Source organism: Scyliorhinus canicula, chromosome 13, assembly GCF_902713615.1.
Source record: "Scyliorhinus canicula chromosome 13, sScyCan1.1, whole genome shotgun sequence".
NCBI classification, from domain to species: domain Eukaryota; kingdom Metazoa; phylum Chordata; class Chondrichthyes; order Carcharhiniformes; family Scyliorhinidae; genus Scyliorhinus; species Scyliorhinus canicula.
In genome coordinates this window covers 85085408-85110514 of record NC_052158.1, presented here as the reverse complement: position 1 = coordinate 85110514, position 25107 = coordinate 85085408, and the positions used below count along the sequence as shown (strand labels likewise).

Below are 25107 nucleotides of genomic sequence, written 5' to 3'. Positions count from 1 at the left end.
TCAAAAGTCTTAATGTTGTGTTTTTATTCTGCATGGTAAAAATAAATTGAGTGTAGTTTACACCACTGCATACAGTATTCAAAATATAACACACATTCAATTACACTGAGCATAAGCTATTGTGGATAAGAAATATAAATGTTTGTATATTTGTTGATTGCCGAAGATTGCATTGAGCATCTTTTCAGTTTTTTTTCTTGAAAATCTGATGGCACACTTGGTCACAACACGTTAGCTCCTGCAAGGGGAAAAATTGATAAATTAGAATTTAATTAGAATTAGCCAAGGAAAACGCATATTCACAGGGTCAGCCTTGGCTGAGATGCTCTTAACACTCATTGGGCATGCGTGCAAAATATCAGAGGGTTTCTGTTGCTGACAGGACATATACGCATAGCAGAGGACAGGCAATGGAAGAAAATTAACAAATGAAAGGCCACAGGAGGAAAAGTTATATTCTTTAACGCACACTGAAGATGAGAACTCTCAGACGGGAAGCTGGTTGGGTGAACGGCCACCGCCCTCCCCACCCCCCACTTCCCCAATTTGCCTCATTTGCATGCCCCTGATTCACTGCCCATCTGAAATAAAATAGAACAGGGAGCTGACCACCTTCTGGCAACTGGAGAGCAGGCAGTACAACATTAAGTCGCAGGTGTAGGGCTTAGTGGAGCATCTCAGCAGGGGCACACGTGCGGGAATTAGGAGAAGCCAAGGAGGAAAAAAGGACAGACTTTCCTTCTGGGGCCCAGGGAGGTTTTGCTGTTCATTATGGAACAGCTAATGGAAGTTTACCACTGACCGTGCTACCATTGTCCTTCCTGCAAATGTTTCATTTCAACTGCTTAACGGAGTGGTTTTTGACCACTTAAATCAGCAGTAAGGGCTTCAAAATGGGATTGCAGACTCACCATCTCATTAACAGTGATACTTTGACAGCACCATTTTGAAAGCTCATTTGATCAGAACATGTGAGCCCACCATGCATCTCTGACAACCTTAAAGTTTAAGTCTACCTGGTAGTGTCAACACTAATTGCTGCCACACGGGCAATGTGGTTTCTGCTTTTCTATACTTCCACATCAACTTACACTACTTAGCCTGTATGACATTTTTCCGTTTCTCACACTATCTATCCAATGGCTTTTTTAATTCTGTGCCAAACTAATGTCAGATTATGAGCAGTTCTCTATTTGTGCTGACTTAGAACTGGACTCAATCTGCCAAACTCATTTTACATGAGACCCCGACAGTGGAGAAAAGCTTCCATCTAAATACGTTTGGCTGGATTGAAAGGGCAATACACCAACATATTTTATTATTTAGTTGTAATTCAGTTTTCTTCCAAAGTCACGTTCCTTCTTTCTTGTGTCTATATTATGTAATTCTCTATTGCTTGCACATCTTTATTGCATAGGATGGGATGTGGGAAAGAGTAGCATTTCTGCCTGTTCCTAGTTGCCCTGAGAATATGATCCTGGGCCTTTATTTGCCGAATGTGATCTACAGATCAATGATTTACAACAGCCGTTACCATGTATTGTTCATAGATTAACAACTGGTGAGTTACAAGGCAGTGCCTTGGAAGAGGAGCAAGGGGTAGGGCTAGTGGCAATGCTTCTTTTTTACTCTCCTCAGGTAGCATCATTCTCTTAACTGCGAGGCCCAGATACATTCATATTTGAACTGGAATTATTGGAACATTGACTTTGAAGCAATTATTCGCCGATAATTTACAATAGTTCAACTGAATCGTCAGTTTTATTTGGCAAAGCAGATGGCTCCAGCATTCATTTACATAATGGGTGCGATTCAGTGACTCCATTGGCCCAATGCAGAGCTAGATGCAATGGGTAAATCGCTCAGAGCTCCAAATCAGACTCTGCATCAGGTTGATCGTGAATCACCCAACACGCTCCACTCGGCACAATCTGGATCTCGCCTTCTCTGGGAGAGACCAGATCGGAATATTTAAATGAGCCATTGTGGCCGCACCTGCAGTCCAGTTCTTGATGGCCTCACCAGGGCGTCATTTAGTATTGGTCCACACTAACGTGGACCAGGCGTGATGGCACATGGGGGAATCTCTCAGGCCATTGGTCGGAGACAGGGCAGGATGAAACGCTGAAACTCCCCCTGGCACCTGGGCACTTAGGCACTGCCCACTTGACAGTGCCATTGGGCACCCTGGCAGTGCCATGGTGGCACTGTCAGGGCACATGGGGCACTGCCAGGATGCCAAGGTGCCAGGCTGGCAGTGCAGGGGGTTCAGGTGCCAGGTTGGCACTACCAGGGGCCAGGCCCTGGTGGGGCCTTGGAGGGGGGAAATGAAGGGAAGGGTTCCCAGGAACCTCCCTAAGGTGGGAAGGGTGAGGGGACAATCAATAAGGAGGGGGGACCTGAGAGGGGGGAAAAGATCAGGGCTGTGAATCAAATGGCGCCCCCATCTGTGACTCTAAGTGTGGCCTTGGTGGAGAAAAACTCCCCGAGGCCAAAGTAAACGGCAAAGTGCCGTTGGATAGTGGGATGTTTCTTACCGCTGCAGTGCCCAGAAACACCCCGGACAGCGTACTTTGTTTGCAGTCTGCTGAATTGCTCCCAACATTTTATCACATTGCTGGAATAGCATTAATGATGGCATTGTGTATTGTGTAATGACCCCGTGGAGCATTTCCTACCAAGTGCAATTTATCACCCTCAATCCAGTGCTTCCAGCCTCTGTTGGCCTTTTCACCCTTCTGGACACAGATTAGTTTGTCGCCATCCCACTTCACCAGCGTCTGCAAGGAAAGAAGTAAATTTATTATTATGTTTCAAGACTAATGATGTTAATTACTTGTGCAGCTGCACAAAACAGATTAGGCAAGTCCTTGATTCAATCTCTGGTCTGTACCGAACTAGCTGACCTCAATCATTTTGCATCAGTTGACTCCTCTTTCTCCTGGCATAGGGAGTGGAAGTTCAGCTCAGTGCTTTGTTACTGAGTGGTACCCAGTAAACTCGGCTATAAGTATATATATGTACAAGTGTGTATCAGTATTGTGACAATAAATCAAATCAAATCAAAATCGTATTGGCGGTGATGGACATTCAGTCAAATAGTTTGCCTATATCCGCTGTCAAGGCTCACTTCTGAATGATGACCATTTGGGTGAGATACAAGAAGGTATGTGGTACCTATGCAACATCTTGTGGGCTTTAGCACAATAATTACATTTTTAAGAAATCTAATTTTTAATTGATGTAAAATTTATCTCATTTACTCCATTGCCACAAGTGCTGGCAGAACAAATGTTCATCCGGAAGAAAGGGTAAAAATGATGTAACTGTATCTAAACTAATTAGTGTCTGACTTTACCTCACTAATAAAATTCAAGTCATTGGTATCTAAAACGTCAATAAAATAGAGACATCAAAATATTGAGCTTGTCTCTTCTTCTGATCTAAAATACATTGGTCCTGATTCTCCGCTCCCCACGCCGGAAGGGAGAATCGCGGGAGGGCCGGACGAATCATGCCACGCCGCCCTGGCACCCCCCGTGATTCTCGACACGCTGCTCAGAGAATCGCTGCTCGCCGTTTTTCACGGCGACTGACGATTCTCCGGCCCGGATGGGCTGAGTGGCCTGACGACCCCAACCGGTTCACGCCGGCGGCAACCACACCTGGTCGCTGCCGGCGTGAACATCGCGCGACAGGTAAGTTGGGGCCTGTGGGGGGCAGAGAGAGGATCGAGCACCATGGGCATGCTCATCAGATGTAGGCAGCACGGTAGCATGGTGGTTAGCATAAATGCTTCACAGCTCCAGGGTCCCAGGTTCGATTCCCGGCTGCGTCACTGTCTGTGCGGAGTCTGCACGTCCTCCCCGTGTGTGCGTGGGTTTCCTCCGGGTGCTCCGGTTTCCTCCCACAGTCCAAAGATGCGCGGGTTAGGTGGATTGGCCATGCTAAATTGCCCGTAGTGTCCTAATAGTAAGGTTAAGGGGGGAGTTGTTGGGTTACGTGTATAGGGTGGATACGTGGGTTTGAGTAGGGTGATCATTGCTTGGCACAACATCGAGGGCTGAAGGGCCTGTCCAATATCTGTGTTCTTCCTTCCTGGGGACAGCCTGTAGACCTAGCAGCTGCCAGTACTTGCTTCTGGCACTGGTGGATCTACAGAGGTGATGGGCAGCTCTCGAGGGCAGGTTTCCCTATCCCTGAGGTGTGGAAGTCCCACTCTGGCTTCATTAAGGCCACCCACAGTTGCTGACCAACTCTTCGACAGGGATGGGGTGGCAAGGAATACACCATAGTAAAACTCAACCCAAGAAAATAACAAAAGGGTGGAAATATCCACAAAAATATCCTCATGGAGAAATGATCTTTGCTGTATACCTTGACTATTCTATTATCTAGGGCTTTTGTATGCTCCTCGAATTCTTCCCCAATTGTGTAGTCCACATTGTAGTTTCTAAAGGTACTCAGAGTTTTGGTGAAAAACTTGTCTCCTTCCTGTTTGATTTCTTTTGTCTGATTGAGATGAATTGCAATCTTCCTGGTGGCAAAGTCTATGTCTGCAATGGAGAGAAGAGAGTCAGCTTAACTTGAGGAATCGACACCTTCAATTGTTATGTTTTATTTAAGCTTGCTGTCTGCTTAAAATATTATGTCTTGTATCAGGTTGAAGAGTTTATATCAGAGCCTTATACACTGTGACATGACATTACATACAAACAGAACTGACAGTCCAGGACTGGAGAGATTAGCTTGAGGGGAATGATCAGAACTGTATTTGGTGAGAACATTATTACACAACTGAGATCTCTTCTGCATTATCTGGGGAGAAATGTTACCGTTACAGTTAGAAAATTGCAGTTAGTATATGTTCCTGCGAGAAAGCTGACTATTTTTTAAAAAAAGGAATTAATTTTGCCCAGCCTGGCTCTGCGATCAGCGTTTACTCAGATGCTGTTCCAATGAAACATTATCATATTTCCGCTATAGCTGATGCCATATTGAAGACTGTCATCAGCCAACTGGCAATAATGAAAACCGACTAACTTAAGACATGAGGGTTTATTATCCAATCATGCTTAGGAGCCGAGATGAGAGATAATAATTTGGAATCTTGTGCCTCTGGGCTCTAATGGAAACTTTCTGTCACCATCTGCAGAATTGTCAGTGAGCTATGGGAAGGTCCACTCCAGCTTCAATAACTAATAAATATGGTAAATTAAGGATTACCTTCCTCCTGAATAAGTGCTTGTGTCCAGTGACCATGATAATTCCCAGCATTCGGCCACTCTTTTCGAACAAAAATTTCGAGTACGCAATTCATTTTTTTCCAATTAAGAGGCAATTTAGCGTGGCCAATCCTCCTACCCTGCACATCATTTTGGTTTGTGGGGGTGAGACCCACACAGACACAGGGAGAATGTGAAACTCGACGTGGACAGTGACCCGGGGCCAGAATCGAACCCGGGTCCTCGGTGCTGTCAGGCAGCAGTGCTAACCAATGCGCCAATGTGTTGGCCCCCCCCCCACATTCGGCCACTCCCATAATCTACTTTCAAACCACTTGTCTCCAAAAGGGGCCAATATTTCAAAAGTATTTCTAATTATATGTATGATTACAAAGCAAGAATCTGATGGAACCACTGGAAAGTTTCATGATTGGAGCTTGGACATAAATATCTGTCATTCGAACCCCAAGAATGGATGATAACCTTGAGTCATTGTTCTCCATACTTCAAAAAGAATCTGCAGTTTCAGTTTATGTTGAAGTTTTATTAAACTTTTAATCGATTTTTGTGCCAGTTGGCCACGCTTTGTTAATATGGGATGCTGCCAGGAATTCACAATTGGGCAGGGATCAAAAATCCGAGGCTACCTTGTCATTTATTATTAGGAAATTCTATAGCATAACTGAATAAGACATAAGCCCTTTTGGTTCAGCTGTCAGTGAAATGAAAGATATAAAAATCCATGGCTTAAGTAGAGAGAAGTCTCTCAAGGCAACCTCGGTTACTTCAATGAGATTTTATTTTATCCATTTTTTAGTACGCGTTAAATAGAGCTCAAAATTATTGTGCTATACTGTGAATATTTTCAGCTACTTATACGTGGATTTAAATTAATCAGAAAAAGTCTTATTCAACTATTCAATGAGAGCAGTTCTTTTTCAAAGAGATATGTTTCAATAACCCCCAACTAAGTTGCTGCGTTAATTTGCCTCCAACACAGTCACTTCATTTAAGCTTTGTAACTGCAGCTTCCATTTGTCACCAAGAAAGACCAGTTTCATAGAACAAAAAACTCACATCTGAGGCACTGAGACAATTCCTTAGATTGCTGAAGGAATGATGGCGAATCTGCACACTGATGGTCCAACATGTTGGCCTGGATTCTCGGTTTTGGATTCTCCGTTCTGGAACCTAATCCTCCCGTCAGCGGAGATTAGCGACTGGTATCTGCTGGCACTCCAGAGGAGTGGCACCCATGAGCAAGCCTCTCTTCTCTTCTCTCTTCTCTCCCATGCTAACTTATACATAGGGGAGTGCTCACTGGCTCACGTTTTGAGCAGGCGACCCAATACCGATGTCCAGTGGTGGGCCCCTCCCCCCACAATGCAAATCCTGCCTACCCCCACTGACAAGTAGGGGCATCCCAGCCCGCACCATGGGAATAATGGGTCACCATCCCCACAGAGCACACACATTTTTCACAGTAGAAAACACCTAGCTGCTTTTGATGTGGTGAGGAGCTATCAATCAGAGCAAGAGTGCATGTAAACATTGTGGCAAGCATCAAAGCAGGGTTCTTCAGATACATTCAAGCGTGAAGGGAAAGATGGATAAACAATCCACCATGCACCTGTCTCTAGAGTAATAAACTGTCAATCACTGTTGAATGCAATGTATTGCTGTGTGAAACTGAATGGAAGATGTGCATTTCAGCCCTTTGAAGTGTACTTGGCTTTCAAGGAACCCTTTGACACTTGTAAAAGCTGCTGCATAAAAATGTTTGTCTGAGGCAGCAGATATTAGGAAAGGGTAAGTGAAAATGCAGTGATTATTCACTCTGCTGCCTGGACAGATCGTCAACTTTCAGTCAGGGCTGACTGAAGGGAGTCTCTGATGGGGTGCTGATGGGTGTCTCTAATTGGTGTCACTCATGGGGGTCTCTGATGAGCTGTCTAACGGGGGTCTCTGATGGACCTCTCTGATAGAGGGTCTGATGGAGGGGTTCTCTGATGGGTGTCTCTGATGGGTGGTGTAATTGGAGTCTCTGATTGGTGGGTCTGATGGGGATCATGGGGGGGGCGGGTGTTGAGTATTCCTCATGTATGCGTGTTGCGGAGAGGTGGCCCATTATTCCTGTGGTTGGGGGGGGGGCGTGGAGACTTGGGCTTCCAGTCCGTTAATCAAATAGGAATCAGTGATTTGCATCCCACCACCAGCACAGGGCAGGTAGTGTGCTGAGGCTGCCTGCAGTGGATCAGAGCAGCTCAACGGGAACATGTTCTCCCCTCCATGATCCATTCTCTGCCCAATCAGGAATCTTGATACCAGCGCCGGACAATGGAGAATCCATCCCATTGTGTCACTGTTCATTCTGGGTGAACCCTAAGTCAACACTAGAAATGAAGGAAATGCCATGGATTGAGATATACTCTATCCTTTGAATATTTTTCTATAGTGGCCTAAGAGATTGTGTCCCTACTGTTTGCCAGGTTCCATAGATGCTAGAGCCCTTCAGTACCTTGTCTCATGAATTTTATCCAACTGGTTATTTTACCGTAAAGGGCATTACTGCTGGTTGCATCTACATTTGAAGCCCAACTGCTCATACTTTACAGCAGGAGACTTGGATACTGTTTGGTAGGACCAACCATTGACCTGTTCTTCCTTTTACTCGTTTGGGAAAAACTGAGCTGAATTTTCCTACCCAATGTATTGAAGTCATGGATGGCATCAGCCGTGAGCTAGATACCCACTTGTCTCTCTTTGAAGTGGTTGATGTTTGTAAACATTGTGGTTTCAGCACATTAGAGTTATTGAACGATGAAAAAGATGAATGAAGCAAGGCTCACAAATGTGTTTGTGGAAGCTGTCAATCATAGCCCACTAAGTGATATGAATGAATGGATTGTAGCCCAAGAATCTGAGGGGCTTAAACACAGGTCACTGGTTTACCCTTTCCAGGAAATGGCACGTAGTGCATCCTCAGTCTGAGCCAGCAGCTGTCTGCCCAGGTGAATATTACAACAGTAATTTTTTTTCACTTGCCCCTGTCGATACTGCTCTCTAGCTTCCAGACAGGGATCTCTTCTGTGGCAGGGTCTCCCTGTATTTATGGGTCTCTGCATGGGGACCCATTAGTTAGGAAGTCACTGGGGGTCTTCCTATTTAGGGGATCTCTGTGGGGGTCCACATTTTAAAGGGATCCATGTGAGGGTCCCCATATTTTGGGGGTCCCTCTGAGGGGACCCCTTATTTAGGAGGTTTCTGGGGTGGGGTCTCACTATTTAGGGGGTCTTTGCGGGTTTCACTTTATTTAGGGCCGGCACCCGCCGGTAGTCCATCCACGGGGGCTACAGTGTCTACCCATGGCATCAGGTACGGGTGCCAGAGGCCCCCACGGTGCCGGTCACTGACGGGGTCATGGGTGCAGGGATCGGGTAGGGGAGGGATATGCAGGGTCAGAGCGCGTAGTGCCAACCAGGGCCACTATGTAGCCCATTGGACATGGTTGGGCAGTGGGGGATGCACTATGCTTACATGTCGGCCTCTCACCCCTTCAGACAATCGATACTGGAATTTAACCAGAAATGGTGGCCTTTCTGCTAGTCGCCTTGTGGGATGCCCTGCAGGTGTTAGAGCTGGAGCTGCTCAAGGAGGAGGATGAAGCTGCAGCAGCGGAGCAGGCAGCAGCGGAATGGGCAGCAGAGGGGCAGGTGGCTGCCGCCCAGGTTGCAGAGCCGGCTGACCAACAGTTCAAGGAGGAGGAGTTGTAAAGGAGGCGCCACATGAGGCCTCGTGTGTACTGGCATTGCCTCTCATTCGAGGACCGAGCATGTCGTCGAAGACACTGGCTGAGTAGGGAGACAGTGTGACACATCTGCCAGATCATGGCACACCTGGCACCATGGGGGTATGGGGGAGGACACCCTCTCCCAGTGACGGCAAGGTGACAGTCGTCCTGAACGTTTACACCACGGGATCCTTCCAGGCGCCCAGTGGGGACCTGTGCGGCATCTCAAAGACCTCGGTGCACAGTTGCATCCACGCCGTCACAAAGGCCCTAAATGCCCAGGCAGATCAATACATCCATTTCAATGTGGACCGAGCCAACCAGGATGCCCGGAAAGCGGGGTTAGCCGCCATCGACGGGTTGCCCCGGGTCCAGGGGGGAAATCGATGGGATGTATGTCCCCCACAGGCACCTGCGGATAACAGGCTGCTGTATACAAACCAAAAGGGGTCCATGCAGCTGATATGTGACCATCAGATGTGCATCATTCACCTCTGCGCCCGATACCTGGGACATATGCATGACATCTTCATCCTGGCACGATTCAACGATTCCTGACATGCTTGAGATATGCTCTCCCCCCACCACCACCCCGGCTGGGGGTTGGCTCCTGGATGGCAAGGTTTATCCACCACGGGCGTGGCTGATGACGCCTATCTGAAGGCCACAGACCGATGCGGCCAGGAGCGTGATTGATCGGTGATTCAGCCTCCTGAAGACGCAGTTCAGTACTGGAGAGGCTTTCCAGTATGATGCCGTCCCAGACCAGCCCCCTCGTCACACCCATCAGACAGAGCACTGAGGCAGGTTGTAACGGTGGCAACAGTTTAATGCGTGGTGCTGAACCGTTCTGCCCACTGTCCACCAGATGTGTCAGGGGCAGGAGGGGGGTGTCTGAGGCACTGCGGTGTTCCAGCACCTCCCCTGCGGGAGTCAACGGCATGGGCCCCATCCCCTTCTTCTCCCTTGGGGTGCCCGATGGCTCGCGGACAACTCCAATCCTGGCCGCGGGGTCACTGTCTGTTTGGGGTTTGCACATTCTCTTCGTGTCTGCATTGGTTTCAGCCCCACAACCCAAAAATGTGCAGGATAGGTGGACTGGCGACAGTAAATTGGCCCTTAATTGGAAATTGTTTTAAAAAAAACATAGGAAAGGAGAAATTATGTATAGTGTGCTAAATAAGGAAACATTCCGATTCAGTTATTTTTCTTTAACTCTACAGATGGAGAAAATATGCAAGTAAAGAAGGAAACTTTCTCAAATTCCCACTTAGAGTAACATAGTAAATCTGTTTATAAGTAACCAAAAAACGGTTTCAACAAAATTGCAGACAAGCAGAATTTTCCCTGTAAAGCTCCGAGGGACTCTAGGGAGGTTGAAGAGTTTAATTTTACCATATTCATAGAGTTTCTTGAATTCTGCCAGAAGATTAAAACCTTTAGCAGATACATAAATTATAAAATTGGATAAAAGGATGATTCCCACCTTACCCTAACCATGGGCGAATTAAAGTTTGCATTCTCATTGTTTTCTCTGATTCCTTCGAATAAATTCAATTAACAACTATGGCTCAAAGGATGAAGCCCAGACTGAACACCGTCCCCCCCCCCCCCCCCCCCCCCCCCCCGTCCCCCCACACACAACCCCACAATAATGGTATGAACATCCTAAATATCAAACCTTGGTGCATGTGCGAAATGGGAAATAGCCCATTGGTTGACTGCTGCACACTTTGCATGAATCACTTTGCTGATTCTCAGCCACCCGTTTTGCTCTCTGTTTAATTTGAATATCCCCCACACCCCCCCCGCCCCCCTCCCCCCCGAAGCATTTCACTGTGGTTTATTTCTAATAGACCATTTTGTAAGCGCAGACAGAAAGATGTCATTTACCTGTCAACAGTCAATGTCATGTTACTTGTATTTGTATTTCCTGTTGCTCACCATTTTAACTCAGCAACTTGCTCTCATGCCCAGATGTCCTTGGCCTGCTGCAATGCTTCCGTGAAGCCTAACACGAACTAGAGGAGCAGAATCTCATCTTCTGATTAGGCACGTTACAGCCTCAGGACTCAACATTGGGTTCAACAACTTTAGACTGTGACCTTTCTCCTCCATCTTAAAACCCTTTTAAAAAATATCCCATATATTTATTGCCTCAATGCAATAAGCCTCTAAGCCCCCTCATGGCCATTTGTCTTTTCTTCTTAAAGTTGCTACATGGTGTTGCAATTTCTCAGAACGCCACTTTAATATCTAATGTCCTCCTCCCTCTCTTTAGTTCGGATGAAGAGCCAAATGGACTCAAAATGTTAACTCTGTTTTCTGCCCCATACAGATGCTGCCAGATGTGCTGCATTTTTCCAGCATTCCCTGTTCTTCTTGTATTTATGTTATTTTGATAAAACATACATCTCGATGCATGGTTGTCAGTTCAGCACTGATGCAGCAGAAAACAGTATTAAGATTGCATGAGCATGACAACAAAACAGTACACGCCACTCTGTGGCTCAGTTGGTAAAGGCAATGCGTAACTGACACAAGCAGTAAGGAAAATTTCAGGTGTGATTTCCAATCTATTCTGAATTACCTGGTCTCACACAACATGGTGGTTAAAGTGCTACAATTGGTCCCAATGATCCTGGACTGGAGAGGGGCATATATGAACCAGGATTTTCACTGAAAGTGGCCCATGTTATTGATGATAGAATTTTCAGTGCAGAAGGGGGCCATTCGGTCCATTGAGTCTGCACCAGCCCTTGGAAAGAGCACCCACTTTAAGCCCACGCCTCCACCCTGTCCCCGTAATCCAGTAACCCCACCTAACATTTTTGGACACGAAGGGCAATTTTTTAGCATAGCCAATCCACCTAACCTGAACATCTTTGGACTGTGGGAGGAAGCTGGAGCACCCGGAGGAAACCCATGCAGACACGGGGAGAACATGCAGACTCCACGCATACTGTGACCCAAGCCGGGAATCAAACCTGGGACCCTGGAGCTGTGAAGTGATGCGCAATCAATAACTACTGAAATGAGGATGTAGTCCGAATTGAAGGCTTTAATCAACAAGATGTTTCCCCAGCAGCTTGAGTACAGAAAAGGCAGGCTGCTGGGAAACACGGGCTCTTATACTCCGCCTCACTGGGCAGAGCTACCTTACACTCTGACCAATGAAATACAAACCATTAGGCCAATGAGCAGCGAGGCTTCTCCACCAATGGTGGCTCAGCACTCCCAGGTACCGTAGTACCTCCAGTCATACTACCACATGAAGCAACTGTGCTAACCACTTTGCTACCGTGCTGCCCCATTGTTGAAAACAATGAGCAAGGGCAGTATCAAACTTGGCCACTACCCTTGGTCAAGCAGCTTGTTTAGAGCCACACTGTAAATAATGCAGAGGCAAAATAGGTGACTGCTACCCACAGAAATGTACTCATATAGGAGCTAGTCCTTCAAGATAAAGAGGAGGAATAACAGACAAAACTGGCAACAAGATAGCTTCAATACTTTTTGATTAAACTGTCTCTAAAGAAAGACAAAAGAATATTTTTTAATAATGAGGTTTAATTCACAAGATTTCCTATCTTTGAGTATAAATTTACTGTTCTGACCCCCAAGGAAATAGGAGGTGTGCACCATCCGGTTCCGATTATCTCACAATGAGTATGAACTGCCCCTGTAATTGGAGCGGAGCTTCCCCCTAAACAGGGAAGGCTCCACAATATAAAAACCCGGTCTAGGTGCAGGATGGAGAGGGTGACCCTTCGAGATGTGGAAGTTTAGTAGTGTACCTTAATGAATCTCTTCCTTTATATCCTACCGTGCATACATCAGATTCTACACTTGCATTGCCATAAATGAGAAACTGAGAGACTCACCGATAGCAGTCAAACTATTGCTCTGATCGTACTGACACAGAGAAATTAAACTGACTCCAAAATCAGATGACCAGTGTTGGCTAGATTACTGCCAATTTCAACCCAGCTTCCTTAGGTTGGTACCAGTACTGATTCAGAAGAGTATGTGCCCTTTTGACTGAGGCCAAGATGCCAAATTTCCTTTCAATACCCTGCAACGTCTTTTTTCATGGTGGATTCCCATTGCTTTTACGCAGAGGGTGGTGAGTTCCTGGAACGTGTTGCCAGGGGAGGTTGTGGAAGCAGATACATTAGCGGCATTCAGAAAGCATCTTGACAAACACACAGATAGGATAGGTACAGAGGGATACAGCACAAAGAAGTGCTGAGGGTTTTGACAAAGGTTGGTATCATGACCGGTACAGGCTTAGAGGGCCGAAGGGTCTGTTCCTGTGCTGAATTGTGCTTTGTTCTTTGCTTTAATTTCAAAAACTGAATACTATTTAAATACTATGTAAATAGATGTAGAACACGTTGTTCAGAACTTCACTGCTGAAACCTTCCTCCTTGCTGGTGCTACCCCTAGTCTTGACTATTCCGTCTTTCCCCCTTCCATTTTCCACTCTGCAAAACCTTGAACTCATCCAAAACTCTGCTGCCCACATCCTAACTCACGCCACGTTCCACTCACCCATCACCCCGTGATCTCTGACATACATTGGTTTGACAAAGCTTCGATTTTAAAATTCTCATCCCTAAGTTTAAATCCCTCATCTCTCTTTATCTCTCCAGCCCCACAACCCTCTTAAGATATCTGCAGTCCTCCAATTCTGGACTCTTGCGCACTCCCAAATTTAATCACCCCATCAAAGCACTCCATGCCTTTAGATGTCATTGCAACTTATAAATATGAGTTGTTTGCCTAGGCTCTAAGTTTTACAGTTTCTTCCCTAAGCTTCTCTACCTCTCTCCCCTCCTGTAAAGTTACCGTATGATGAACTCTTTGGTTACCTCCCTAAGTGGTTGTGTGTCAAACTTTGTTTCATAACAGCACGGTATGTAGTACGGTAGCACAAGTGGATAGAACTGTGGCTTCACAGCACCAGGGTCCCAGGTTCGATTCCCTGTTGAGTCACTGTCTGTGTGGAGTCTGCACATTCTCCCCGTGTCTGCGTGGGTTTGCTCTGGTTTCCTCCCAGTCCAAAGATGTGCAGGTTAGGTGGATTGGCCATGATAAATTGCCTTTAGTGACCAAAAAGGTTAGGAGAGGTTAATGGGTTATGGGGATAGGGTGGAAGAGAGGGCTTAAGTGGGTCGGTGCAGACTCGATGGGCCAAATGGCCTCCTTCTGCACTGTATGTTCTAACACTTCAATTGTGTTTTGGGATATTGTACTATTTTAAATGCACAATATAAATGCAAATTGTTTTGTGGTATTTTAAGTGAAGATTGAAGGGAATACTTTAATTCTGGATTATCAGTGACTTAATGATGTAAATAGCGAATAGCTACAGACATGTAAATAGCATACTCTCTTGAAGGTTAAACAAGCTTATCGTCAATCAATTGTGAAAGAAGTTTTGCATACTAAGTAAATCCCAGCAGACACAAAATTATTTTACTGCTGACTGGATTTTGTGAATTGGTCGAGTTTTTTTTAATACACATATTTTCATATTCTAGAATATGCAGGCAGGACCAGGGGCACAATATCAAAATAAGGGGTTTGTCACCGAGATGGGGAGAAATTTCTTCACACAGAGGGTTGTGGATCTTTGGGATTCTCTACCCCAAAGAGCTGTGGAAGCTCAGTTATTGAGTATGTTTAAGGTAGAGATTGATAGATTTCTGATTGACAATAATATAAAGGGTTATGTGACCAGTGTGTTTAAAAGGCATTGAAATGTCCAATCAGCCATGATCGTATACAATAGTGTAAACTTGACAAGCTGAATGGCCTGTTGTATTCTCTATTCTGCTTTACCTGAATTGCTTGGATGCTTAGTGTTGAATAAAGAACACAAAGCTTTGTTAATGAACAAAACCATAAATTAATATACTATAAAGATTCGTTCACATTCCTAAAGGTTATTATATAAAACTATGCTATCTCTAACTTACAGAACTCTCAACCATACAACTGCTCTCTTTCAGTTTATCCCAACTCTTAACTCCTACATCTAATCATCTACTAATCTAATTCCAGAATCCTCGAGCCACATGATTGTTCTGTGGTTCCCTCTAGTGGTGAGAATCATAATCATTAACTTGTTCACTCTTTATATCCCAGTCAATATACATAATCATTACATGGCCTACTCCTATTCCAATGTTCCCATGTTCATGTGCATGATTGTGCAGCTTGTGTATTTATCAATTGTACTAAAAGTAAGATTCCTGGAAAGCTAACATCAAGGTAACTAAGCACTGAAATCCAATGTGTGGCTCTTTGCCCCGCAGGAGAAGATAGCCTATCATAAGCGGGAAAGCAGCAAGACAGTGGGCTGAATGCCAGAGATCCGAGCCCTCACCCTCTTTGAGGAAAGGGCCCTGGAGATCGAGGAGATCGCAGGGCTAACCGAGGAGAGAGCAGTCACCAACAGCGAGGTTATCCTGCGCCTCAGAGATGAAGATCCACTGCTCCTTCACCCAGATGACCTGTCTCAAGTGAGTAGTTCATGTTACACAAAATGATCTCTCCCTCTCACTGAATACATGTCCATTAAATTGCAGGATCGCCAAATAATGAGCTCCATGGAAGTCACCATTGAAGAGTCACAGCTCTAACTGCATCTTCCACAAGCACAAAGACACGCTTGGAGGGGGAAGGAGTAAAACGTGGGGGAGGTGGAGGAGGGGGAGGGATGAAATTGGGAGGGAGGGGCAGGTAGGGGTTTGGGGAAAGGGTGGGAAATTGGGTGGAATGGGAAGAGGGAAGGAAGGATTGGGGGGGTGGACGGACATTCACGGGAGGAGGAAGGAGGTATTGATGGGAGGGAGAGAAATTGGAGGGGGGGTGTTGAGGTGATGGACACAGCCTTGTACTATGAGAATCTGGTGGGGATGAGGGCCTCCCTGGTTCTCCAGGCGTGTTGGACCCATGCCGCCTCCTGTCCTCCATCCCCGGATTCTCCCTGGCTCATCCTCCAGCCCCTACTGGTCCGCACCTCCCCCCTCCTCTTGCTCAGACGAGGCTTCGTGTCCCTCCTCCTCCAGCATGTGATCGCTTTTGTGCCAGGTTGTGGAGGGCTCAGCAGACCACCCTGGGGGTGAACTACCAGAGTGGTCCAGGCATCGGAACTTCATTTTCAGCATAAAGTGGAACAAAGATGTATGCCAGCACCTTTTGATTGGGAAACAGCCCATCTGTGGCTCCACCCGTGGCTCCGCCCATGGCTCCTCCCACTAACCGGCAGTATAAAGCTCTGCAGTCGTGAGCCTGCTGCCAGTTCATCTCGTTGCAGGCAGGCTCAGTTGTAAGACTATTAAAACCACTGCACTTCCAATCACGTGTCTTGTGAATTGATGGTCTCATCAATTTAATAGTCTCAGGAAACTTGAAGAAAACTACTATGGAATCAGCCCTCAAACCTGACCGACTAGAACTCGACCCGCAGGCTGCAGAGGTGCAAGAAATCTTTCTGCACTGGCTCAGATGTTTCAAGGCCTAACTGGCTGAATCAAGCACTTCAGAACCTACGGAGGAGCAGAAACTCAGCCTACTGCACGCAAGGGTGAGCCACCGTATCTCTATTCAACTTAACAGTACTACCTCGTATATGGAGGCCCTGGCCATGCTTGATCGAATGTACGTGAGGCCCATCAACGAGGTCTACGCACGCCACATTTTTATGACCCGCCGCCAGCGCCCCGTGGAGCCGCTAGGCGGATTCCTGCGTGATTTAAAAGCTTTAGCTTGGGACTGCAATTATCAAGCTGTATCAGCCGCCCAACATATGGAGCTCGCTGTTCGAGATGTATACGTGGCAGGGCTCATGTTCAGCTATGTGCGCCAGCGGTTGCTTGAAAAAGGGGCCCAGAACTTGGAGGCAGCCCCAACACCCACGGCAGCACTGCCCGGCCCGCAACGCGACCTGCAGCAGCTGCGGTCGCAAAGGACACTATACCCGGGTCTGCCTGGCGAAGAAAACTCCCACTCCAAACTCTCCCGCAGCCCAGAGCACTCACATCCCAAACTCGCAGGCCCGCAGGCTCCGAAATGCTGCAGCCTGTATGCCGACTCTGCCCCCACCTGACACGTGCGACTCATGGGGGCCGCCATCTTGGACGCCATCTTCCTCGCCGCCCACCACGTGCGATCCACGGGGGTGGCCATCTTGGGCTCCATCCTATTCAAACTCTGAAACTCACCTCAAAGACTACGACCTCAGCGGACAGTCATCAAGGGGCCACTCCAGCACAGCTGATCGAGTCGCCTACTACCCACAACTCAACACGGTCACGTTGGACCAGTCGCGTCCGAAGCACGTCCTGAGCTCGATGATGTCCATTAAAATAAATGGGTACAGTACACCGTGTCTCTTCGACTCCGGGAGCACCGAGAGCTTCGTACCTCCTGACCTGGTAAGACGCTGTTCGCTCCCTGCCTTCCCTGCACGGCAAACTATCTCCCACGCCTCGGGCTCCCACTCTGTCCTCATACAAGGGCTACTACCGTACTCCCCGAACTCTGCGCCCCACTTTTACTTGGACTCGACTTCCAACGTAATCTTAAGAGCCTCACACTCAGCTTCGGCGGACCCCTACCTCCACTCTTTGCTAATCTCACTCGGCGTCTCCTCTCGCTCTCTCGCACTCGTCTCCTGCATTCGCTCTCCTGCGCTCGCTCCCCCGCACTCACTCTCCTGCGCTCGCTCTCTCGCACTCTCTCTCTCTTGCCCTCGGTGTCGCTCTCTCTTGCCCTCGGTGTTGCCCTCTCTCGCCCTCGGTGTCGCCCTCTCTCGCCCTCGGTGTCGCCCTCTCTCGCCCTCGGTGTCGCTCTCTCTCGCCCTCGGTGTCGCCCTCTCTCGCCCTCGGTGTCGCCCTCGGTGTCGCCCTCTCTCGCCCTTGGTGTCGCCCTCTCTCGCCCTCAGTGTTGCCCTTTCTTTCCCTCGGTGTCACCCTCTCTTTCCCTCAGTGTCATTCTCTCTCGCCCTCGGTGTCGCCCTCTCTCGCCCTCGGCCTTCGCCCTCTCGTCCTAATCTGTTTTGGCCTTGTGGGCTCTGTATACGGGCACACAAAACTGACCCATTCGTAGAAAGAGTGCACCTACTCCACTCGAACCCCCAGTACGCTTTCATCGAATACCCTGACGGCCGTCAGGACACTGTTTCCCTCCGGGACCTGGCGCCTGCAGGATCGAACTCCACCACCACTACCGCCGAGGTACCCCTCACACTACATCCCACCCAACCCTCCGCGCCCTGCGCCCCCGCACCTACAGGTTCACTGCCCGTGCTCTGTGCCCCCGCGCCTGTAGGTTTCTGGCACTCCCCGTCGCCAGTCGAACCAGTCGGGTATGAAGCTCGGACCGAATCACCCCCGGAGTCCACCATCGTACACTCGCCGACCACCCCCACCCAGCCACCCGAAGAGGCTGCAACCCCGGTGCTCTGCCGATCCCAAAGGATGATTCGGCCGCCGGACCGGCTCAATTTGTAGACCCATCACACCCGCCGGACTTGATTTTTTTACAGGGGGTGAATGTGGTGAATTATAAACCTAGTACTTCACACTGTGTTGTATTATATGTATTGTGTCCTTGTGGGCTCTGTATACGAGCCGTTGCGCGGCTCTGCCTATAGGGGAGATGAGGAGTTTGTACTGGGCTCCACCCTTGGCTCCGGCCATGGCTCCTCCCACTAACCAGAAGTATAAAGCTCTGCAGTCGTGAGCCTGCTGCCAGTTCATCCCGTTGCCGGCCAGCTCAGTTGTAAGACTATTAAAACCACTGTTCACTTCCAATCACGTATCTTGTGAATTGATGGTCTCATCAAACAATTAGCCAATTTGCTTTATTGTGGCTCGTCTTTAATCTGTGCAGAGCAATGCTCTATAAACAATTGTACGGGCCTTGGCTCCCTTCCCTAAATATCTTTAGTTTCCCTCTGAACTTCAGAATTCTGGCCATTTGAGCCAAACAGGTAATCACTCAAATGGCTCAAATGTCAGGAGATGTGTCCATAAGACCATTAGACCATAAGATATAGCAGCAGAATTAAGCCATTCAGCCCATTGATTCTGCTCCGCCAAGGTGGAATTAGACAGAATAATTCTTTCTTAGAATATCATAACTGGGAGCTTGTTCCCCCATTCAATACGATCATGGCTGATCTCATCATGGCCTCATCTTCAACGTCCTCCCCATTCTTTGTAACCCTTCAACCCATTACTAATTAAAAATCTGTCTAACACCTCCTTAAATTTACTCACTGTCCCAGCATATACTGGACTCTGGGGTAGCGATTTCCAGAAATTCACGACCCTTTGGGAGAAATAGTTTCTCCTCAAATCTGTTTTAAATATGCCGCCCCTTATCTGCGGACTATGACCTCTCGTTCTAAAATGTCCCATAAGAGGAAGCATCTGCTCCACGTCTACTTTATCCATACCTTTTATCATCTTCTATACCTCAATTTGATCTCCTCTCATTCTTCCAAACTTCAGAGAGTATAGGCCTAAACTGCTCAATCTCTCTTCCTACGATGAACACCTCCGGCTAAATTCTCTGCCATTGGGATTCTCTGTTTTGCCGGCAACCCGGGGGTTTCCTGGTGGCGTGGGGCAGTCCCGCAATGGGAAACCCCATTGAACAGCCGGCCGAGCAGAAATCTGGTGCGGCAGGATGGAGAAGCCCACCCCTCATCTCTGGAATCAATCTAGTGAACCTCCAGGTCCGGTCTCACCAATGCCTTGAACAGTTGCAACAATACTTCCTTACCTTTATACTCTATTCCTTTGGCTATAAATGCCAACATTCCATTTGCTTCCAATATTACCTGTTCTACCTGCATGCTAGTTTTCTGCAACTCGTGCACAATGACCCCCAGATCCCTCTGTAACGGAGCGCCTCAAAGTCGTCCCCATGAAGATAATAAGTTGCCTTTCCATTTTTCCAACCAAAATAGATGACCTCACACTTAGCCACGTTAAACTCCATTTGCCACATTTTGCCCCACTCACCCAACCTATCTATATCCATTTGTAAGGTTCTTATTTCCTCATTACAACTTAATGTCTCACCTATTTTAGTGTCATCAGCAAATTTGGCTACAGCACCTTTTATCCCTGTATCTAATTTATTAATATAGATGGAATAATTTCCTTATTCGCATTTTTGTAACATACTCATGTCAAATATATCGGTGGGGTCTTTCTGCATTGCTGAGGAACAGGGGAAGACACACAAACGTGATACGTTGGGAGGTGTACCTGAGTAAACCTCCAACTGCGCCTGCTCTAGACCTTCTGTGGTGGAAGGAGTTGAATAATCTAGAAAAATCTTAATTTTCAGTCCTCCATTGACCCTATTATCATCATATACTACTTGCAGTGCTTATTTGTGTATGTTCAATATTTTTGTGATGTATACTTCCCCCTCACTTCCATGATTAATATTCATAGTTAGAAAAGAATATCTATCCCACTATCAAATGGAGAGTGATTGCATAAAATATTCTTACACTGATTGTTGTTCAAATCTGGCATTTGATCAATGATTTGAACATAGCTTTTGCCCATAACAGTCCTCCTTGGAAGATGTTTTGCAGGTGAGGCAAAATTGCCCACTTTTAATTTTGATCATACTGCCTTGACATTCACTTTGTTTCACATTACTGAATTCAGCTTATAGAATTTGTAAAATTTATTTGCATATTAATAACCAAGCAGAATAATTACCTGATAAGAAGAGGAATGAAAAGAAATGTCAACAGGAGAAGAATTGAAGAAATGCTTTCATAATATTCACTCATGGAAAGAATAATAATACAAGAATCATTTATTATGCTTTTGATGATTTAACAATGCTGGACTCAGGTGAAAGCTAATATGTACACAATCACATGACAACTTAAGTAATGTCAGGATAGAACTGTACATTTTGTTCACCTCCTGATATCTTCAACCTGGAATATTAAGTATATTACCAATCGTCAAGTGTAGAGCGACGCCAAAGCAGCTTTAACCTGCTTGCAGAATAATCTGAATGTCAGAGTTAGGGTGGATTTTCTGAGCTCCCTGTGGTGAGGCATTTTGGATGCATGGATTGGAAAATAACCAATTGAAGACCTGTAGTTTTCCGATGAATGTTTTTGGAATGAGGAGTATCTGACTGCAGGAGATGATTTCGAAAATCTACCCTTACAAATAAGATGCCAAGAACATAGAACTCAAAATTCTGCAGCAGGATTCTCCATCGGTTGGATCCTCCGGCTCGCTGGCAGCGCAACCACACCCACCCATTTCCCGACGGTTTGGGGGTAGCCCACAGTGGGAAACCCCATTGGCTGACTGCAGGAACGGAGAATCTCGCTGCCGGCGGGGGCACGCCATTCCGGAAAATGGGGCTGGCGAAATGGAGAATCCCGTTCCCTATATGTTGTGATCATTTTCAGGATGTGGGCATTTTTTGCCCATCTCACATTGCCCAAAATGGTCTACGTCTGACCACAGAGGCCTGGAATTTAAGGCATTACATATAAACATATGGATTGGGAGCAAGAGTAGGCCACTCAGCCCCTTGAGTCTGCACCACAAGTCAATAAGATCACAGCTGATCAAATTGTAACTTCAACTCCACAATCCAGTCTACCCCTGATAACCTTCCACCCCTTGTTAATCGAGAATCTATCTAGCTCTGCCTTAAAAAATGTCAAAGCCTCTGCTTCCACTGCCTTTTGATGAAACGTTCCAGAGACTCACGACCATCTGAGAGAAAAAAATTCTCCTCAGCTCTATCTTAAATGAATGACCCTTAATTTTTTTTTTAATACATGTAGTGTACCCAATTGATTTTTTTCCACTTAAGGGGCAATTTAGCGTGGCCAATCCACCTATTCTGCGCGTCTTTGGGTTGTGGGGGCGAAACCCATGCAAATACGGGGAGAATGTGCAAACTCCCCACGGACAGTGATGACCCCTTAATTTTAAACAGTGTTCCCCTAGTTATAGGTTCTCTGACAAAGGGAAACATTCTTTTCACATCCGCCCTGTCAATACCCCTCAGGATCTTAAAGGTTTCGATCAAGTCATCTCTTACTCTTCTGAACTCCAATGGGTACAGACCTAACCTGTCCATCCTTTCCTCAAAAGATAACCCACCCATTCCTGATACTAGCCAGCTATACACCCATTGTAAAATACAACATTACATTGTGATAGAATAGACTACCGCCTGAACTTATGTTCACCCCAAAGTAGTGCCTGCATGCAAACATGGTAATGAGGGCAACAAATGCTGTCCCAAAAATGTGGTCATTTAAATCAGACTTAGATTAAGCTTATGGGAAAGAAATGTATGTTAACAGCTGAAATCACTAAAGCAGGAAGTGGTTGAGCACAAATATTCTGAAAGTCCTGAAAAGTCCAGATAAACTGAAGTGATCTGTTCTTAACAGTGCAACTAAGAATTTGTTCTGCAAGCCCATTTTGAAAAATCAGATGGAAGCAAAGAAATGCCTCCCCCTACCGGCCTGCTGTCTCCAATATGCCTCGTCCAATTGCAGATACTGGCCTTGATACATTCCAAACTCAACCCAAAGATAAATTTGGAAATCCTGGGGCAACCGAGTCCTTGACATTCCTTAGCCCAAAGCTCAGAAAAAAGCAGTACTTCGATCTCATACTTGCTTCAGGATACAAATGTTACCCCATTACAGGGTACTAAATACCACTGCAAGCTTTTTGGTTTATTCTAGTGTTCGTTGCAAGCATAACTGGTGTTTAAATTGTGAAAATTGACTTTATATCAAATGACAAAATGCCAAGAGTTATAGATCATATGACTGGAGTCTTGATTAATGAGGTGTGTGCTGACAGTTATGGGCTTGTGAGTAGCCACGTGATGATTATTGATTAGATAGAAATAGAATATTTGTCATGTGTTTTGAGTGAAGGCTCTCAGTAGAAATGTGTTTCAAAGTAGGTTGACAGAACAGTTAGGAAAAGGCTTAATTATAAGGCTTATTCAATCCCTGAAAGTCAAGTTCAAACAATTCTTGCAAAATAGCTGTGTATCACAGATTATCGTACACCCGACTTTTACAATCCTTCTCCTCCATCTTCTTCCCCTAAGGTGCTTAGCTCAGGCACTGCATTCAATACTTGTATGTATTTGGAGAGACAAAAAAAATGGAATTAAGAGAAGGTCGTCTTCATGTGCCTTTTCATAAGCATAAGCTTATAGAGGACGTAAAAACAGAAATGCTGGAAATACTCAGCAAAGCTGGCAGATAGACCTGCTAAGTATTTCCAGCTATCTCTGGTTTTATTTTAAGATTTCCAGCATCACAATACTTTGCTCTTGCCTTTCATAAAGGAGACGTTGCTTTCTTTTCTACTGGGTGTCTGCAGGTAATGAAAGATGAAACAATGGCATTGATTTTCTCATTAATATATATCTGTTTAAGCATTTTATCAGAGAATATTTAGCAGATGACACAATATTTTGTCAATATCTTTGGCATTATGACAGTACTCGCAATGGGTCAAAACAGAAACTCAATGCTTTGTTTCCAATAATTTATGTGGGAGACTTAATCATTTCAAAATGGGACATTTTAGACAATAGAAGAATTTTGTATAAATTTTAGAAGGATAATCTTTACAAATAAGTAGCCTATTGTAATATACGGCCAGCTCCAGTAACACAATAAGTGGTCTGGCCTCACCATTGTTTTATAAAATTTCTGCATTCTTGGCCTAACGGACCTGATCTACGAGAAAAAGATCTTCCTAAAATTGTAACAAAATCAGTATTTTCCATTCAGCGTAAGAAAATTTTGGTATTATTCACTTTTGAATTCTGACTGCATTAAGGATGCAACAAGGACAGTGACCAAAGGCTTGCCGGCAGGTTTACATGAACGTCATCTAAGTCAAACCACTGCAAAATACATAAATGCTAAGCGAGAAAAATAACAAAAGCTAACACATACATAATCTCCAAAAGGTTGAGCGGTCAAGATTAACTGGCATTGTTCTTCATTACTCACAGGCTGCTCACCTGTACAAATAACTTATCACAATGCCATTCTTCAAGAAGGGGAGCAAGAATTAAAGGAGTTTGTGTTGTTGACAATATTGGCTTGGATTTTGAGGTGGAAGTGGTGGAGAAATTGTCGCCAATGCCATCGTCACTGCCCTGAAACTGACAGGATATTTGAAAGTCCACCTATGTGCAGGTTAATGTGTAGATCCAGAAGTTCCTGACAGTGAATCCTCACTTCTCCATAGTGCACTACTGAAACCCCTCAGACTGCAATCAATAGGAAATTAATGAACAGAGAACATCCACTCTTATGCTGGTGCCATTATTGTGAAAAATTAACATTTATCATAATCGAATCATATTAACTTATTTTGCTCTCTGAACTTTAAGTGAAAGTGAAGGTGTTTAGTGCATTTACCAGCCAGGCCTGCTGTCTGTGAGAATGCTTCAAAGTGAGAATGCTTCAAAGTGATTGGCTTTCTTGCTCACTGCTGTTGCGTGACTTGAAATCCCCTTGACTTGGACCCAAATTTAAACTAATATTGGGAAAGAGGGAAAACCATGCCACCGGGATCGCTAGATCATGTGGGCAGCTTTCTTCAAAGTCAGTGGCAAGCACCATTTCTTCATCACAAAATGTCTGCAATTAGACAAAATTGGTTACTTACAAAAACACACAGGCCTTGTGTTATGCTCCTCCACATTTTGTGAGCCTCAAGATTATAACCGGCGATGCCATGCTACGTATAGATCTCATACCGAAATTTTAAAAATCACACTTGTGATTGTCAGTCTTTCAATATATTCTATAAAGAAGTCACAACTTACCCAAAGCTTTCATTATTCCTTCAAAATTCTCATTTTCTATCATCTCCCATGTACCATTGTAGTCTGCTGGCATCGTGTCCGCTTTCTGAAGCAATGCGTCAAAAGAAAGAAAGTCTTATTTCTTGCAAGATCTATCAGGACATTGTGCTGAACGTATTTGCTTTTATACTGTTCCTAGTTATCTCATGAAGG

The 25107-nt window shown here is 45.8% G+C and overlaps 1 protein-coding gene across 1 annotated transcript; it reads right to left on the bottom strand.

The window, feature by feature from the left end:
- LOC119975810 (retinol-binding protein 2-like) lies at window positions 1-25107 on the bottom strand. Its single transcript, XM_038815684.1, has 4 exons — window positions 24916-25107; window positions 4378-4556; window positions 2679-2780; window positions 1-238 (listed from the first exon to the last, which is right to left on the bottom strand). Exons 1-4 carry the CDS (start codon window positions 24986-24988, stop codon window positions 185-187), a joined length of 408 nt encoding a protein of 135 aa, XP_038671612.1. The 5' UTR covers window positions 24989-25107; the 3' UTR covers window positions 1-184.

Excerpts from the sequence above, each read along its gene's own strand:
- LOC119975810 (XM_038815684.1), bottom strand. The coding sequence starts at position 24,988 with ATGCCAGCAGACTACAATGGTACATGGGAGATGATAGAAAATGAGAAT. Across the intron at positions 4,557-24,915 it reads AGGAATAATGAAAGCTTTGG|ACATAGACTTTGCCACCAGG; the intron begins GTAAGTTGTGAC and ends TCTCCATTGCAG. Across the intron at positions 2,781-4,377 it reads TAGATAATAGAATAGTCAAG|ACGCTGGTGAAGTGGGATGG; the intron begins GTATACAGCAAA and ends CTTTCCTTGCAG.